At 50.7% G+C, this 17,919-nt stretch overlaps 1 protein-coding gene across 1 annotated transcript in view; it reads right to left on the minus strand.

The window, feature by feature from the left end:
- The window catches only part of LOC143788702 (flavin-containing monooxygenase 5-like), a 233,255-nt gene that overhangs the window by 78,222 nt on the left and 137,114 nt on the right, over nt 1-17,919 (minus strand). Inside the window, exon 4 of the mRNA XM_077278533.1 lies at nt 2,350-2,492. Within this exon, the coding sequence (XP_077134648.1) occupies nt 2,350-2,492 (143 nt within the window). The remainder of the gene's footprint in view (nt 1-2,349; nt 2,493-17,919) is intronic.

Below are 17,919 nucleotides of genomic sequence, written 5' to 3' on the forward strand. Positions count from 1 at the left end.
TAACAGAAGAAATTGGACCCCAAAAGTTGTTGTCCAATTTGTCTTGAATACGCTGATACCCCATATGTTGGGATAAACCCCTGTTTGGGTGCACGCGAGAGCTCGGAAGGGAAGGAGCACTGTTTTACTTTTTCAACGCAGAATTGGCTGGAATTGAGATCTGATGCCATGTCGCGTTTGGAGAATAATTATTTTTGCATCGCTTTATCCTGAGGACTATAACTTTTTTTATTTTTTCGTTGATGTCCTTGTTTTTTGCAGGACAAGATGACGTTTTCAGCGGTACCTTGGTTATTGATATCTGTCTTTTTTGATCGTGTGTTATTCCACTTTTTGTTTGGCGGTATGATAATAAAGTGTCGTTTTTTGCTTCGTTTTTTTTTTACGCTGATCACTGAAGGGGTTAACTAGGGGGACAGTTTTATAGGTCGGGTCGTTACGGACGCAGCGATACTAAATATGTGTACTTATATTTTTTTTATGTAGATAAAGAAATGTATTCATTGGAACAATATTTTTTTTTTCTTTATTTAGGAATTTTTCTGTTTTTGTTTTTTATTTACACATGTAAATTTTTTTTTTTTTTAACTTTTTCACTTTGTCCCAGGGGGTGACATGACTATATAGGGTCAGATCGCTGATCTGACACTTTGCTGTGCACTTTGTCAGATCAGTGATCTGACAGGCACAGCAGGGAGGCTTCCCGGGGCCTGCTCTTGGAAGCCACCTCCCTGCAGGACCCGGAAGGCCCCCCGTGGCCATTTTGGATACGGACCTGCAGGGAGGAGGAGGTAAGAGACCCTCGGAGCAACGCGATCACATCGCGTTGCTCCTATTGTCTTAGGGAAGCACACAGGGAGCCCCCTCCCTGCGCGATGCTTCCCTATGCCGCCGGAACGCTGTGATCATGTTTGATCGCAGTGTGCCAGGGGTTAATATGCCAGGAGCGGTCCGTGACCACTCCTGGCACATAGTGCTGGATGTCAGCTGCGATAGTCAGCTGACACCCTGCCCCGATCGGCCGCGCTCCCCCCGTGAGCACGGCTGATCGGTGATGACGTACTATCCTGTCGGTGGTCATACGGGGCTCATGCCACCTCGATGGGATAGTACGTCCGATGTCAGAAAGGGGTCAAAGCAATATGTCTCCAAAACAGAAAATACACAACAAAAGGAATGAGAAACGAATGGGTGGAAACTGGAGTCAACGTCTGTGACCAAACTGTAAGAAACCGCCTAAAGAAAATGGGATTTACATACAGAAAAGCTAAACGAAAGCCATCATTAACACCTAAACAGAAAAACCAAGGTTACAATGGGCTAAGGAAAAGCAATCATGGACTGTGGATGATTGGATGAAGTCATATTCAGTGATGGATTACAAATCTGCATTGGGCAAGGTGATGATGCTGGAACCTTTGTTTGGTGCCGATCCAATGAGATTTATAAAGATGACTGCCTGAAGAGAACATGCAGATTTCCACATTCATTGATGATATGAGGCTGCATGTCAGGTAAAGGCACAGGGGAGATTGCTGTTATTACATCTTCAATAAATGCACAAGTTTATGTTGATATTTTGGACACTCTTCTTATCCCATCATTTCAAAGGATGTTTGGCAATGATGAAATCATTTTTCAAGATGATAATGCATCCTGCCTTGTCATGGAAGAAAATGGTCCATGACAAGGCTCCAACCTGCAAAGCTGATCTGGCAAGAGCAATCAGAGAAAGTTGGAGCCAGATTGATGAAGAGTACTGTTTGACACTGATTAAGTCCATGCCTCAGAGACTGCAAGCTGTTATAAAAGCCAGAGGTGGTGCAACAAAATATTAGTGATGTGTTGGAGTGTTTTTTTGTTTGTTTGTTTGTTTTTCATGATTCCATAATTTTTTCCCTCATAATTGAGTGACTCCACAATTTTGCTTGGTTAAAATAGTAACCATTACTGACTACCACATTTTTGTACTTGATTTCTTTTAGTGTTTCTTACAGCCAGAAAGTTGCCATTTTAAATGACTTCAGTTTTCCGCCATGTCTGTGATCTCCTTTTTTTTCTACAAAATTAAACAACTGAATGAACATCCTCCAAGGCCGGTGATTACATAATTTTTGCCAGGGGTTGTATACTCTTTGTAGCCGCCATTCACCAGTATTGCAGCTCAGCTCCAATTCACTTGTGTAGGAGCTGAGCTAAAGTATCCAAAAATGGCCACTACACAGTATATGAAGCCATGCAGGTCTGGCTTTATGCAAAGTCTGATCTGAATTATGACCTATCCTAAAGATAAGTCAATATAAAAGGACAGCTAATATTATTAATGAAACCTACATATATATCTATTACCTGTTTGGCAACAGAGCTCAATTCCACAGCCAAGTCACCACCAGAATTTCCAATTCCGATCACAATAATCTTCTTATCTGCAAATTGTATTGGATATTTATAATCCCGACTGTGTAAATATTGTCCTTTAAATTTGTTAATGCCTATAAAAGAATAGAAGATAAATTTAAGCTTATAAAAAACCTAATATTTTATGTGGAACAAGCAGGTACATTTATAGTTTGATAACTGGACTTTTTTCCAGTTGCTTGCATAATTTCACAGTTTTAAACTGAACAATATGAAACAGAATAATTAAGAGATGATTTCACTACAACATGCTTGTACGCTTCGAGGATATACTGGATTTTTCCTTATATTTGTAATGGTATAATCAACGTTTTGACATGGATTTTGCCTAGTAGGACATATGTATTGTTGGTCAACTATTCAGTCCTTACCTCAATGACAGCAGGCTGCATTTTACTCTGTAAACTATCCATACAGCTAAGAGTTTTCAAGGTACAAGTTAACTCATAGTCCCCACTCACGACTAGTGTTGAGCATTCAGATACCGCAAGTATCGGGTATCGGCCGATACTTGTGGTATCGGAATTCCGATACCGGGATTCCGATACTTGCCGCGTATCGGATACCGGAATCGGAAGTTCCCAGATTCAAAATGCACAAATTCAGCCAATGAGAATGATTCCAAGTGTGGGCACATCCTGTTTAGCATGGAGGGCATGAAACTACTGGCAAGGCTGTGATTGGCTGCTGAAATGATGTCATGATGCAGTTTAAAAGTTGCTGGTGCCATTTTGCGATCACTCTGCTGTGAATTCAGTTAGTGACAGGACGCTGTTTGCTGACTGAGGGACAGTTTAGAGATAGCGATTTGCTTCTTTGTGCTTTCCAAAGGCTAATTTAGCAACCGCTGTGTTCACCTACTATTCACCTTGCTTTTGCCTTGTAGCGCTGTTTTCACAGCGATCTGCAAGGTCTGTGTGTGTGTGTGAGTGCAGCCCACTCTCTAGTCTGAGTGCAGCCACATAGGCCATCCATAGCTGGTTGTATTCAGTTCAGGGAGGGTGGTTCATTGCCTCATACTGTTCTTTTTTTTTTTTTTTTTCCAAGTAGTGTAGTCTGCTGCTAATTTATTCAAAAAAAATCCTGGTCCGCCTAGAGTGTGCTCACTTGCGGCGTTCCAGCACGGCAAAAGCGCGCATTGCGGCTCTGCAGCGCCGACACCGCCTGCCGGAACATCGCATCATATGTGACCTACCTACCAGGTGGAATTCCACGTTACATATGTTGGAGCGGTTGTGTGAGCAGCAGCAAGCTGTAATGGAGTACCAGCTGCTTCAGGCGCAAAGAAGTCGCAGTCAGCGCCATACAGACTTCACAACCACAGAGTGGGCCACTATGAATGACGTCTGCTAGGTTTTGCGTCCCTTTCCACGCGGATGGCGAGTGCAGATGATGCACTAGTCAGCATGACTGTCCCCCTTATCTGCCTGCTTGAAAAATCACTGCAAGCGCTAAGGGATGATGTTGTGGAAGAGGTGGAGGATGAGGATTCACCATTTCCATCATCTTCTGGACAGTCAGCGCCACGTGGTTCCTCACAAACGCGTAGGCAGGGGACAGTTTGTGAGGAGGATGAGGAGGAGTCAATGGAGGAGGAAGACATCCGTCCAGAGGAGGGAGTTACACAATTGTCCAGTACTCAGTGTGTACAGCGAGGGTGGGGTGATGACGAGCGGGCAGAGATCACGCCTCCAGCAGGGGACAGCATTTCTTGGCCAGTTGGCAGTCTGCAGCACATGGTGGATTACATGCTGCAGTGCCTGAGAAACGACCGCCGCATCGCCCACATTCTCAACATGTCTGATTATTGGGTGTTCACCCTCCTCGATCCTCGCTACCGGGACAACGTAGAAAGCCTCATCACACCGTTGAACCGGGAGCGAAAAATGCGGGAGTACAGTCAAAACATACGACCCAGTGTTATTGGGTTTCAGTAACGTCAGCTGATCCCCAGCTGTGTAGCCGGCAATGTGTCCTGCGACCGCCACGCTGACACAACAACTGAAATGTAAGGGAATCTGTCCCCCCCCCCCAAGGCGTTTGTTACTGAAAGAGCCACCTTGTGCAGCAGTAATGCTGCACAAGGAAAAGGTAGCTATTTTTGTTTAGCTCCTTGCAGACGCAGAACTTAACACTTATAAAATGTGTCCACTGATACCGTAAAACCGTCCCGGAGGTGGTACTTTCCTTCGTAATATGACGCAGCACAGCCGTCATTCCTACCCCCCCGGCGCCGTGCCCCGGCTCCTCAGCGTTGTTTGATTCCGTCCCGGAGCCTGCGCTGTTATGTTATTCCGTGGCCAGGCACACTTAGCGCTGCCCGTCTTCTGGCATCATTTGGTGTCAGGCTGGCTGCGCCTGTGCGGCCGCGCTGGCCGAGAGCCCGCCTCGCAGTGTCTTCTGATTTAATCCCACTGGGGGCCTGGGATCCATGGACATGCGCAGTGCATATCTGAACCTCCACCTCTCACTCATCTCCCTATGGCTTCTTCAGACTGTTCGGTGTCAGCTGGTCCCTAATAGCATGCCACGGCCGTGACACTGCACAGTCTTAAGAAGCCGCAGGGAGGGGAGTGAGAGGCGAGGATATGCACTGCGCATGGCCATGGATCCCAGGCCCCCAGTGGGATTAAATCAGAAGACACTGCGAGGCGGGCTCTCGGCCAGCGCGGCCGCACAGGCGCAGCCAGCCTGACACCAAATGATGTCAGAAGATGGGCAGCGCTAAGTGTGCCTGGCCACGGGATAACATAACAGCGCAGGCTCCGGGACGGAATCAAACAACGCTGAGGAGCCGGGGCACGGCGCCGGGGGGGTAGGAATGACGGCTGTGCTGCGTCATATTACGAAGGAAAGTCCCACCTCCGGGACGGTTTCACGGTTTCAGGGGACACATTTTATAAGTGTTTAGTCCTGTGTTTGCAAGGAGCATGATGAAAAGAGCCACCTTTTCCTTTTGCATCTTTTGTGCTGCACAAGCTGGCTCTTTCAGCTACAAACGCCTTGGGGGGGGGGGGTTAAAGGTTCCCTTTCGACTTTCTCAGGCTTCGGCCTACATTGTGTTCCTCTGCTTTTCCACCTGTCCCTGGGCTCCAACACCGCTAGTTGCCGTCCAGAAGTGCTGTCCGCACAGTCCCAACAGTCGCTCCTCTGTTATTGGGGTTCAGTAACGTCAGCTGTTCCCCAGCTGTGTGTGTGGCAATCCCTCCTACCTCCTCCACCTCCTCCTCCTCCACCTGTCCCTGGGCTCCAACACCGCTAGTTGCCGTCCAGTAGTGCTGTACGCACAGTCAACAGTCCCTCCTCTGTTATTGGGGTTCAGTAACGTCAGCTGTTCCCCTGCTGTGTGTGTGGCAATCCCTCCTACCTCCTCCACCTCCTCCTCCACCTGTCCCTGGGCTCCAACACCGCTAGTTGCCGTCCAGAAGTGCTGTACACACAGTCAACAGTCCCTCCTCTGTTATTGGGGTTCAGTAACGTCAGCTGTTCCCCTGCTGTGTGTGTGGCAATCCCTCCTACCTCCTCCACCTCCTCCTCCTCCACCTGTCCCTGGGCTCCAACACCGCTAGTTGCCGTCCAGTAGTGCTGTACGCACAGTCAACAGTCCCTCCTCTGTTATTGGGGTTCAGTAACGTCAGCTGTTCCCCTGCTGTGTGTGTGGCAATCCCTCCTACCTCCTCCACCTCCTCCTCCTCCACCTGTCCCTGGGCTCCAACACCGCTAGTTGCCGTCCAGTAGTGCTGTACGCACAGTCAACAGTCCCTCCTGTTATTGGGGTTCAGTAACGTCAGCTGTTCCCCTGCTGTGTGTGTGGCAATCCCTCCTACCTCCTCCACCTCCTCCTCCTCCACCTGTCCCTGGGCTCCAACACCGCTAGTTGCCATCCAGTAGTGCTGTACGCACAGTCAACAGTCCCTCCTCTGTTATTGGGGTTCAGTAACGTCCGCTGTTCCCCTGCTGTGTGTGTGGCAATCCCTCCTACCTCCTCCACCTCCTCCTCCTCCACCTGTCCCTGGGCTCCAACACCGCTAGTTGCCGTCCAGTAGTGCTGTACGCACAGAGCCAAACACCTCGCCAATGTGTTAGTGGGGTTCAGCACCGCCAGCTGTTCCCCTGCTGTGTATACGGCAACGTGTACTGCGACCGCCACGCAGGCACAACAAGTTAAATTTAAGGGAACCTGTCCCCCCCCCCACCAGGCGTTTGTTACTGAAGGAGCCACCTTGTGCAGCAGTAATGATGCAAAGGGAAAAAGTGCCTCTTTTCGTGGTGCTCCTTGCACATGCTGAACCTAACACTTATGAAATGTGTCCCCACACACCGTTAAACCGTCCGGTAGGTGGAACTTTCCTTTGTCGTGTGACGCAGCACAGCCATCATTTTTACCCCCTTGGCGCCGTGTGCCGCCTCCTCAGCGTTGTTTGAATCTGTCCCGGAGCCTGCGCTGTTAGGTTAGCCCTTGGCCATGCACACATGTTGCGCTGCCCGTCTTCTGACATCATTTGGTGTCAGGCTGGCTGCGCCTGTGCGGGTGCGCTGGCCGAGATCCCGCCTCGCAGTGTCGTCTAATGTAATCCCACCGCGGGCCTGGGATCCGTGGCCATGCGCAGTGCATATCCTCGCCTCTCACTCCCCTCCCTACGGCTTCTTCAGACTGTGCGGTGTCAGCTGATCCCTAATAGCATGCCACGGCCGTGACACCGCACAGTCTGAAGAAGCCGTAGGGAGGGGAGTGAGAGGCGAGGATATGCACTGCGCATGGCCACGGATCCCAGGCCCGCGGTGGGATTACATTAGACGACACTGCGAGGCGGGATCTCGGCCAGCGCACCCGCACAGGCGCAGCCAGCCTGACACCAAATGATGTCAGAAGACGGGCAGCGCAACATGTGTGCATGGCCAAGGGCTAACCTAACAGCGCAGGCTCCGGGACAGATTCAAACAACGCTGAGGAGGCGGCGCACGGCGCCAAGGGGGTAAAAATGATGGCTGTGCTGCGTCACACGACAAAGGAAAGTTCCACCTACCGGACGGTTTAATGGTGTGTGGGGACACATTTCATAAGTGTTAGGTTCAGCATGTGCAAGGACCATAATTAAAAGAGCTAAGTTTACCTTTTCCAGCATTAGTGCTGTACACAATGGCTCTTTTAGCTACAAACGCCTGGGGGGGGGGTTAAAGGTTTCCTTTCAACTTGCTCCAGTGCAGGCTTCGGCCTACACTCCGCTCCCCCTGCTCCTCCTGCTGACCCTGGGCTCTAACACCGCCAGTTTTGGCCCAGATGTGCTAGCTGCACAGAGAAAAACACCAGCCAATGTGTCAGTGGGATTCAGCACCGCCAGCTGTTCCCCTGCTGTGCAGCCGGCATCGTGTCCTGCAAAAGCCACGCAGACACAAGAACTGAAATTGAAGGGAACCTGTCCCCCCTCCCCCAGGTGTTTCTATGTTTTACAGCCACCTTGTACAGCAGTAATGCTGCATGTGTGCAAGGTGGCTCAGAAACTTATTCTCCTTGCACTCGTGGAACTGAACACGTCTAAAATGTGTCCTCTGTGACCATTAAAACGTCCCTCAGGTGTGATTTTCCTTTGTATTGACACGCAACAAGCTCCTTGGTAACGCTGCCCGTCTTCTGGTATCATTGTTTGGCTGGGTGCGCCTCTGAGGCCGCCTTGCCCCACACAACGCCCCTCGGTGTCTTATTTATTTTGACTGCGAGGGTGTGATTGACGGGCATGAACGGTGCATTTCTTCGCCTGTCCCTCATCTCCTTCCGCCTTCTTCGGACTGTGCGGCTTCATGGCCGTGGCATGCGATAAGGGATCAGCTGACGCCGCATAGTCTGAAGCAGGTGTAAGGACCCGAGTGTGAGAGGCGAACATATGTGCTGCGCCAGGCCATTAATCCCAGCCCCGCAGTGTTTTAACTATGTCAAGACACCGCGGGGCTGGGATTCATGGTCATCGCAAACCGCACCGGCCGACATCAAATGATGTCAGAGGACGGGCAGCACTAACAGCGCAAGGCCAAGGGATAACACGACAGCGCAGACTCCTGTGCAACAAATAACGATGCTCAGGAGGCCGCGCAAAGCACCAAGGTGGCATTTTTGCAAGCTGTGCTGCGTCTCCTTACGAGGGGAACTCACGCCTCCAAAACAGTTTGACTGTGTAAGGGCCTAAATGTTGTACGTATTCCTTTCAGCGTGTGCAAGGAGCAAAATTAAAAGAGCAACCTTTCACTTGTGCAGCATTACTGCTGCCCAAGCTGTGGCTCTTGTAGTTTTTCACCCCTGAGGGGGGGTTAAAGGTTACTTTTAAAATCGGTTCAATTAGGCTTCGGCCTACACTCTGCTCCGCCTGCAGAGCCCGGGCTCCAACACCGCCAGTTGCTGTCCGGAAGTGCTGGCTGCACAGAGCCAAACACCTCGCCAATGTGTCAGTGGGGTTCAGCACCGCCAGCTGTTCCCCTGCTGTGTAGCCGTCAACGTGTCCTGCAACTGCCACGCAGACACAACAGACCCAAAGCTGCCGCCAGTGCAGGCTTCGGCCTACACTCTGCTCCCTCTCCTCCTCCTGCTGACCCCGGGCTCTAACACCGCCAGTTGGGGCCCGGTACTGCTAGCTGCACAGAGAAAAACACCAGCCAATGTGTCAGTGGGGTTCAGCACCGCCAGCTGTTCCCCTGCTGTGCAGCCGGCAACGTGTCCTGCAACTGCCACGCAGGCACAACAGACCCAAAGCTGCCGCCAGTGCAGGCTTCGGTCTACACTCTGCTCCCTCTCCTCCTCCTGCTGACCCCGGGCTCTAACACCGCCAGTTGGGGCCCAGTACTGCTAGCTGCACAGAGAAAAACACCAGCCAATGTGTCAGTGGGGTTCAGCACCGCCAGCTGTTCCCCTGCTGTGCAGCCGGCATCGTGTCCTGCAAAAGCCACGCAGACACCAGAACTGAAATTGAAGGGAACCTGTCCCCCCTCCCCCAGGCGTTTGTACGTTTTACAGCCACCTTGTACAGCGGTAATGCTGCATGTGTGCAAGGTGGCTCATAAACGTATTCTCCTCGCACATGTGGAACTGAAAACACGTCTAAAATGTGTCCTCTGTGTGACCATTTAACCGTCCCGGTGGTGTGACTTTCCTTTGTAATGACACGCTGCAACCCCCTTGGTAGCGCTGCCTGTCTTCTGGCATCATTGTCTGGCTGCCTGCGCCTCTGCGGCCGCCCTGACCCACACAACGCCCCTCGGTGTCTTATTTATTGGGACTGCGAGGGTGTGATTGATGGGCATGATCAGTGCATCAGTTCGCCTGTCCCTCATCTCCTTCCGCCTTCTTCAGACTGTGCGGCTTCATGGCCGTGGCATGCGATAAGGGATCAGCTGACGCCGCACAGTCTGAAGCGGGTGTAAGGACCCGAGTGTGAGAGGCGAACATATGTGCTGCGCCAGGCCATGAATCCCAGCCCCGCAGTGTTTTAACAATGTTAAGACACTGCGGGGCTGGGATTCATGGTCATCGCGAACCGCACCGGCCGACATTAAATGATGTCAGAAGATGGGCAGAGCTAACAGCGCTAGGCCAGGGGATAACACGACAGCGCAGACTCCTGTACAGCAAATAACAACGCTCAGGAGGCTGCACCCAGCACCAAGGTGGGATTCTTGACATCTGTGCTGCGTCTCATTACAAAGGGAACTCGCGCCTCCAACACAGTTTGACTGTATAAAGGGCTAAATGTTATACGTGTTTCATTCAGCGTGTGCAAGGAGCAAAATTAAAAGCGCAACCTTTGACTTGTGCAGCACTACTGCTGCATAAGCTGTGGCTCTTCTACTTTGTAACCCCTGAGGGGGGGTTAAAGGTTACCTTTGAAATTGGTTCAATTAGGCTTCGGCCTACACTCTGCTCCCCCTGCAGAGCCCGGGCTCCAACACCGCCAGTTGGGGCCCGGTACTGCTAGCTGCACAGAGAAAAACACCAGCCAATGTGTCAGTGGGGTTCAGCACCGCCAGCTGTTCCCCTGCTGTGCAGCCGGCAACGTGTCCTGCAACTGCCACGCAGGCACAACAGACCCAAAGCTGCCGCCAGTGCAGGCTTCGGTCTACACTCTGCTCCCTCTCCTCCTCCTGCTGACCCCGGGCTCTAACACCGCCAGTTGGGGCCCGGTACTGCTAGCTGCACAGAGAAAAACACCAGCCAATGTGTCAGTGGGGTTCAGCACCGCCAGCTGTTCCCCTGCTGTGCAGCCGGCATCGTGTCCTGCAAAAGCCACGCAGACACCAGAACTGAAATTGAAGGGAACCTGTCCCCCCTCCCCCAGGCGTTTGTACGTTTTACAGCCACCTTGTACAGCGGTAATGCTGCATGTGTGCAAGGTGGCTCATAAACGTATTCTCCTCGCACATGTGGAACTGAAAACACGTCTAAAATGTGTCCTCTGTGTGACCATTTAACCGTCCCGGTGGTGTGACTTTCCTTTGTAATGACACGCTGCAACCCCCTTGGTAGCGCTGCCTGTCTTCTGGCATCATTGTCTGGCTGCCTGCGCCTCTGCGGCCGCCCTGACCCACACAACGCCCCTCGGTGTCTTATTTATTGGGACTGCGAGGGTGTGATTGATGGGCATGATCAGTGCATCAGTTCGCCTGTCCCTCATCTCCTTCCGCCTTCTTCAGACTGTGCGGCTTCATGGCCGTGGCATGCGATAAGGGATCAGCTGACGCCGCACAGTCTGAAGCGGGTGTAAGGACCCGAGTGTGAGAGGCGAACATATGTGCTGCGCCAGGCCATGAATCCCAGCCCCGCAGTGTTTTAACAATGTTAAGACACTGCGGGGCTGGGATTCATGGTCATCGCGAACCGCACCGGCCGACATTAAATGATGTCAGAAGATGGGCAGAGCTAACAGCGCTAGGCCAGGGGATAACACGACAGCGCAGACTCCTGTACAGCAAATAACAACGCTCAGGAGGCTGCACCCAGCACCAAGGTGGGATTCTTGACATCTGTGCTGCGTCTCATTACAAAGGGAACTCGCGCCTCCAACACAGTTTGACTGTTTAAAGGGCTAAATGTTATACGTGTTTCATTCAGCGTGTGCAAGGAGCGAAATTAAAAGAGCAACCTTTGACTTGTGCAGCACTACTGCTGCATAAGCTGTGGCTCTTCTACTTTGTAACCCCTGAGGGGGGGTTAAAGGTTACCTTTGAAATTGGTTGAATTAGGCTTCGGCCTACACTCTGCTCCCCCTGCAGAGCCCGGGCTCCAACACCGCCAGTTGGGGCCCGGTACTGCTAGCTGCACAGAGAAAAACACCAGCCAATGTGTCAGTGGGGTTCAGCACCGCCAGCTGTTCCCCTGCTGTGCAGCCGGCAACGTGTCCTGCAACTGCCACGCAGGCACAACAGACCCAAAGCTGCCGCCAGTGCAGGCTTCGGCCTACACTCTGCTCCCTCTCCTCCTCCTGCTGACCCCGGGCTCTAACACCGCCAGTTGGGGCCCAGTACTGCTAGCTGCACAGAGAAAAACACCAGCCAATGTGTCAGTGGGGTTCAGCACCGCCAGCTGTTCCCCTGCTGTGCAGCCGGCATCGTGTCCTGCAAAAGCCACGCAGACACTTGCTCTTGTACCTTCTGCTCCCCATCCTGGTTCCAGTACCGTCAGCTGGTTCCGGGCAGAGCCTTTGGCTTAGGTGCCTCCCTCTGGGTATCCGAGTTCCACCAACGTCAGGTGGTCCTTGGTAGTGCTTTCAGGCACGGGTACCTCCTGCTTAGTAACCGGGTTCCAGTAACGTCAGCTGGTCCTCGGTAGTTCCATTGGCTCTTGGACCTTCGGCTACCCATCCGGGTTCCAGCACCGTCAGCTGGTTCTCGGCACTGTCTTTTGCTGTTGTACCTTCTGCTCCCCATCCTGGTTCCAGTACCGTCAGCTGGTTCCGGGCAGAGCCTTTGGCTTAGGTGCCTCCCTCTGGGTATCCGAGTTCCACCAATGTCAGGTGGTCCTTGGTAGTGCTTTCAGGCACGGGTACCTCCTGCTTAGTAACCGGGTTCCAGTAACGTCAGCTGGTCCTCGGTAGTTCCATTGGCTCTTGGACCTTCGGGTAGCCATCCGAGTTCCAGTTCCATCAGCTGGTTCTCGGCATTTTCTCAGCCTTCTTGTACCTTCTGCTACATTTCCAAGTTCAAGAGACTAAACACGATGACCCGGAAGACCACCCCTAAGATGACGACGACACCAGAGACGACAACCACCGTGATGACGACGACCCTGGAGACGATGACCCTGAAGACCACCCCGATGACGACGACCCCGGAGACGACGACCCTGAAGACCACCCCGATGACGACGACCACGGAGACGACGACCCTGGAGACGACGACGACCTGGAAGACCGAGAAGCAGAAGAACAAGAGGCTGCAGAACAAAGAGCAGAAGAACATTAAGCATAACACTAAATATCAGAGCAAAAAATATTATCTAAATTATAAGCAGAAGAAGACTAAGCAGTGTATGGGGGTGAGTCCGTTCCTCCTCGTGGTGCCCCTGGATAAAGCCTGATGCTGCAGGCCAAACTGAACGCGGACAAATGTAACTGTTTTGTGACAGGCAGAACGGAAGGTGTAATCTTCAAACTTTTATAGATAACAACTACGGGAATGCCTGTCACAAATAAGAATATGATGAAGAAGTAGAATATGATGAAGATAATAGTAAAATAAAAAGAATATGAGCAATGTAACCAAAAAAATAATAGGTAGAAGATGAAGAAGAAGATGAATAAGGTGAAGACGATGTCAAAGAAGCTGATGATGAGGATAATGAAGAAGAAAGTGTGGGAGAAGTAAAAAAGAAGGTGAAGGGCGTGGAAGTAGTGAAACATCAATATCTGACAAAATAAAAAAAAAATTAACATAGTCAAAATCTTTCTAACGCCGAACGTCATAAAAAAAACCCCAAAATCCTGCTATTCTATTACATTGGGCTAAACCTCTGTGCCTTTAATGTCTCCGCCACGTCCCCCAATACATCCTACATTATTCTTAGTTGTTTTCCTTCATGTAGAATGAACCTACAAGTTTATAAAGGGTTTATTTTAATTCCGATATTTTCGTCCCATTGACTTGCATTGGGATCGGGTATCGGTATCGGATTAGATCCGATATTTTGACGGTATCGGCCGATACTTTCCGATACCGATACTTTCCGATATCGGAAGGTATCGCTCAACACTACTCACGACACTACACACACATTGTGGAGCAACTAAAGCTACTCTACCAAAGTTTGGTGTCTGTCCCAATATTCAGGTATAGCACAAGTCTTTCCATATCTATGCTCACAGGCATCTACTTCACTTTTGCCAGTCTTCGACAATGCTGACTGCTTGGCCTGCCTACCAGTTTCACACAGGAAAGATACAGACTTTAGGCCATGTTAACACGTTGAGTATTTGGTTAGTTTTTTTACCCCAGTATTTATAAGCTAAATCCAGGAGTGGGACAATCAGAGGAAAAGTATAATAGAAACACATCACCACTTTTGTATTTATCACTCACACTTGGTTTTGGCTTACAAATGCGGAGGTAAAATACTGACCAAACACTGGAAGTGTGAACGGGGCTTTGTTAGTCACTTGTATGCAGAAAGAGAAACTCAATGGCAGCAAAGAGTATGAATTTGACATGTTATAAGACCATAAGGCTATGACTTTCTATTGTATTCATATTCTGCTGTCTGTGCACTCCTGCATCCCAAGCTTCACACTTCTGTACTGTCTTTTGAGCAATCAGTGGTCTGCTCAATATAAGAATATGCAGGAAAGTTTAGCTACACAATCAGCATTATCATTATGCAATGGGATTCAGCAGTACGACCTAAAAAAAATCAGTTAACTTCATGCCCACAGTTCAAAATCTCTGGCACCCTAGAACTTCCAAGCGCATAAAAGGTGATCGCAGGACTCCATACTGAAAAGGCACCAACTGTCTTTAACACTGCAGGATATGCAACATTGCTGTTACTTACCTGAGGTGGCTTCAGCACTGGACCATGCCTGAGTATCAGGGCCGGCGTCAGCACCCGGCGCACCCGGGCAAATGCCAGGGCCCTGGTGAGATGGGGGGGCCCACTCACAGTCTGGGATACTGCGCACATACACTGCTCAGCAAGGCCGCCATCAGGGCTGTACTGCCCTGACTGGTGTATGAGGCCTGATGAACAGAGGGGACCCGCATCGGGCCCCTTCTCTTCAGGTCACATTCTGACCTCATGGACCCGCCATTAACTTCTCCCTCCTCACTATTCCCCTCAGCGGGGGGAGCGCACTCAGCGAAAGGGAATGAGAGCATGGTGTGGCAGGGGAGCGGGGAAGGAACAGCCCCTGGGAGAGAGGAGAGCTGGGCAGGGAACCGGTGGCTGTGTCCGCAGCTAGCTCCGGGATGTTCCTCATCCAACAGTGGCCAGTCTGTGGATGCCCAGCCGTGCAGTATGGCGGCGGTTGTGGAAGTCACCGGGAGCAGCAGCTGCAAAGGTAGCAGCAGCACCTCCAGCACTGGTAAAGAAGAGAGGATGAGGCACATCTTCCAGACCTGTGATGGGGACAGCGACGGCTATATCAGCAGGTATGGGGGCGCAACTTTCCACCTTACTCCTGAATAGTTGGCTGCAGGGGGCACTTATTCCCCTATGAGTACAGGAGGCCAGCCTGAGAGCCCTTGTGCCCACTGCTGATGCCACCCTCCGGGCCCTGGGGGCACAGGGGCTCCACTCATTCTGCCCTGGTACAGCACATGTCCCCCCCTGCCCTTGTGCTGCCCACCTTTCCTGGGTACAGCAGGGGGAATCTGATGGCAGGGTCAGTCCTTAGGGTGCTGCTCCCATTGCCCTGAGAAGAGGAGTTATTTCTAGCAATTCTTGACATTTGTACCCATGTACTTAGAACAGTTTATGAAGGGCAGCACTGGCACATGAGACATTCCGGTATGTGACATTCCGGCCCAGTCTTACAGGATTTATGGGAGATATGACACATCTTAGTTTACCTAAGGCCATGTTCACACTGAGGTGTGAGTGCACTAGAATCTGAAGCAAAAAAATCTGTGGCTGACCCTGTGGTGCTCGCTGTGGGGTCTGCGTGTGGAATATCCCATCCCATTGTGTACAGCCACCCACTGCAGTGTCCAGTAAGATTGCTCACTAGGTGACATGTCACAGGTTAAAAAAAATCCACCGGAATGACCAGTAGCGCAGATTACCCACTGGAGATTATGGGGGCGATTTTCGGGTAGTTCATATGGAAATCTGCTCTGTGTAGACTAACTCTAAGGTCAGCTCATACTGAGGTGTTTTTCTCAGTTTTTGCAGTAGAACATCTTAAAAAAAACAGACACCAGTTTTAGAGTTTGTGTAGTAAAACACTGCCCAAAACCCTCTATGTGAACATGTCCTACAAGAGGAAAAACCAATCTGTTTTTCAAGAAGAAAACTCTTCAAAAATCATTACTTTTCTCTTGCGTTGTGCAAACCTAAAACCTCCTTTATATTAGTAGTTTCTGGAAGGTTCCTGAGCTCTTTTTCAACACTTTATTCTTGCTAGACTTTTTTCTTTGAGGGGGGGGCGTCTTATTGACATTTGATGGACTTTAAAAAACAAATCTTTACAACGAATAAGAAAACAGTAGCTTTTTTTTTTGTTTGTTTTAAAGCCGTCGCTCAAAGCGCTGTGTTCTACATTACAAGCATAGTGGATGAGATTTATAGAAATCCCATGCCAACTGTGCTTCTATTTACCGCTGCATAAACTCACCCGTGGCACGGGTTTACGAGCCGCAGCGTGTTGATTATCTGCAGCGGAGTCGCTAGTCTGCATAGTCTCACCCATAGCTATTCATTTGATGCAGTAAATCCGCATGGTTCACTGAGCACATGCGGATTTACCTGCATGATTAGAACACAGCATTTTGGATGCAGCGAAAATACTCTGTGTCCAAAACATTGCTACCGTATATCTTGATCGTGGGGACATAGCCTAACCTGTGGATTAACCCCACATCTGCCTACTAATAGCGTTTGGGGACATGACAAGTTCCCTCTATTGAGTGTACCTGTGCATCATGAATCATGGTATGTGGTAAAGGGGGGGCCCACTGAGACTCTTTCGCCCGGGGCCCTCAAAAACCTGGAGCCGGCCCTGCATAACGGAATGTCTCATGTGCCAGTGTTGCCCTTCATAAACTGTTCTAAGTACCTGGGTACAAAAGTCAGGAATTGCTAGAAATAAGTCCCCTTCTCAGGGCAATGGGAGCAGCGCCCTGAGGACTGACCCTGCCAGCAGATTCCCCCTGCTGTACCCAGGAAAGCTGGGCAGCACAGGGGCAGGGGGGGACATGTGCTGTACCAGGGCAGAATGAGTGGAGCCCCTGTGCCCCCAGGGCCTGGAGGGTGGCATCAGCAGTGGGCACAAGGGCTCTCAACTGGCCTCCTGCACTCACAGGGGAATAAGTGCCCCCTGCAGCCAACTATTCAGGAGTAAGGTGGAAAGTTGCGCCCCCATACTTGCTGATATAGCCGTCGCCATCCCCATCACAGGTCTGGAAGATGTGCCTCATCCTCTCTTCCTTACCAGTGCTGGAGGTGTTGTTGCTACCTTAGCAGCTGTTGTTCCCAGTGACTTCCACAACCTCCGCCATAGTGCATGGCTGGGCATCCACAGACTGGCCACTATTGGATGAGGAACATCCCGGAGCTAGCTGCGGACACAGCCACCGGTTCCCTGCCCAGCTCTCCTCTCTCTCAGGGGCTGTTCATGTTCCTTCCCTGCTCCCCTGCCACACCATGCCCTCATTCCCCCGCTGAGGGGAATAGTGTGGAGGGAGAAGTTAATGGCGGGTCCATGTGACCTGAAGAGACGGGGCCCGATGGGGGTCCCCTCTGTTCATCCGGCCCCATACGCCAGTCAAGGCAGTAATGTCCTGACGGCGGCCCTGCTGATCAGTGTGTGTGCGCAGTATCCCAGACAGTGTGAGTGGGCCCCCCATCTCGCCAGGGCCCCGGTACTTATCTGTGTTGCATATTTTTGCACTCAATAAAAACTTTTGATTACTGTATCTATTGTGTGGTGATCACCCTTTTATGGCCCTAGCTTGTCTATTCTGTGTGTATATGGTCACGGGAAAGGTAGCGTAACAAACTCAGAATTTGGAGCGTACTTATATGTGATCTGTGTGATGGTTGGTAACTATTTTTAACAGCAAACTGGTGTCAATAACTTCGCTAACACGCTGCAACAAAAGTTAAATGGAGGCCAGAAATGGCAGAATTTGGAGCGCACTTATATGTGACAGACAAACCACAGTTTTAAATAGATGGATTTTTAGCGCTCTAATATGGAAAGGTTCTGGCTGTATTCTGCAGTGTCAACAAGCAAATGGAGCACAAAAACTTTGTTCTCTGGATTGCTTTTTAAGCAAATAATCAGGATTGAGATAAAAAAAATTATTCCT

The sequence above is a fragment of the Ranitomeya variabilis genome, chromosome 8 (genome assembly GCF_051348905.1).
Source record: "Ranitomeya variabilis isolate aRanVar5 chromosome 8, aRanVar5.hap1, whole genome shotgun sequence".
In the NCBI taxonomy this organism is placed as follows: Eukaryota; Metazoa; Chordata; class Amphibia; order Anura; family Dendrobatidae; genus Ranitomeya; species Ranitomeya variabilis.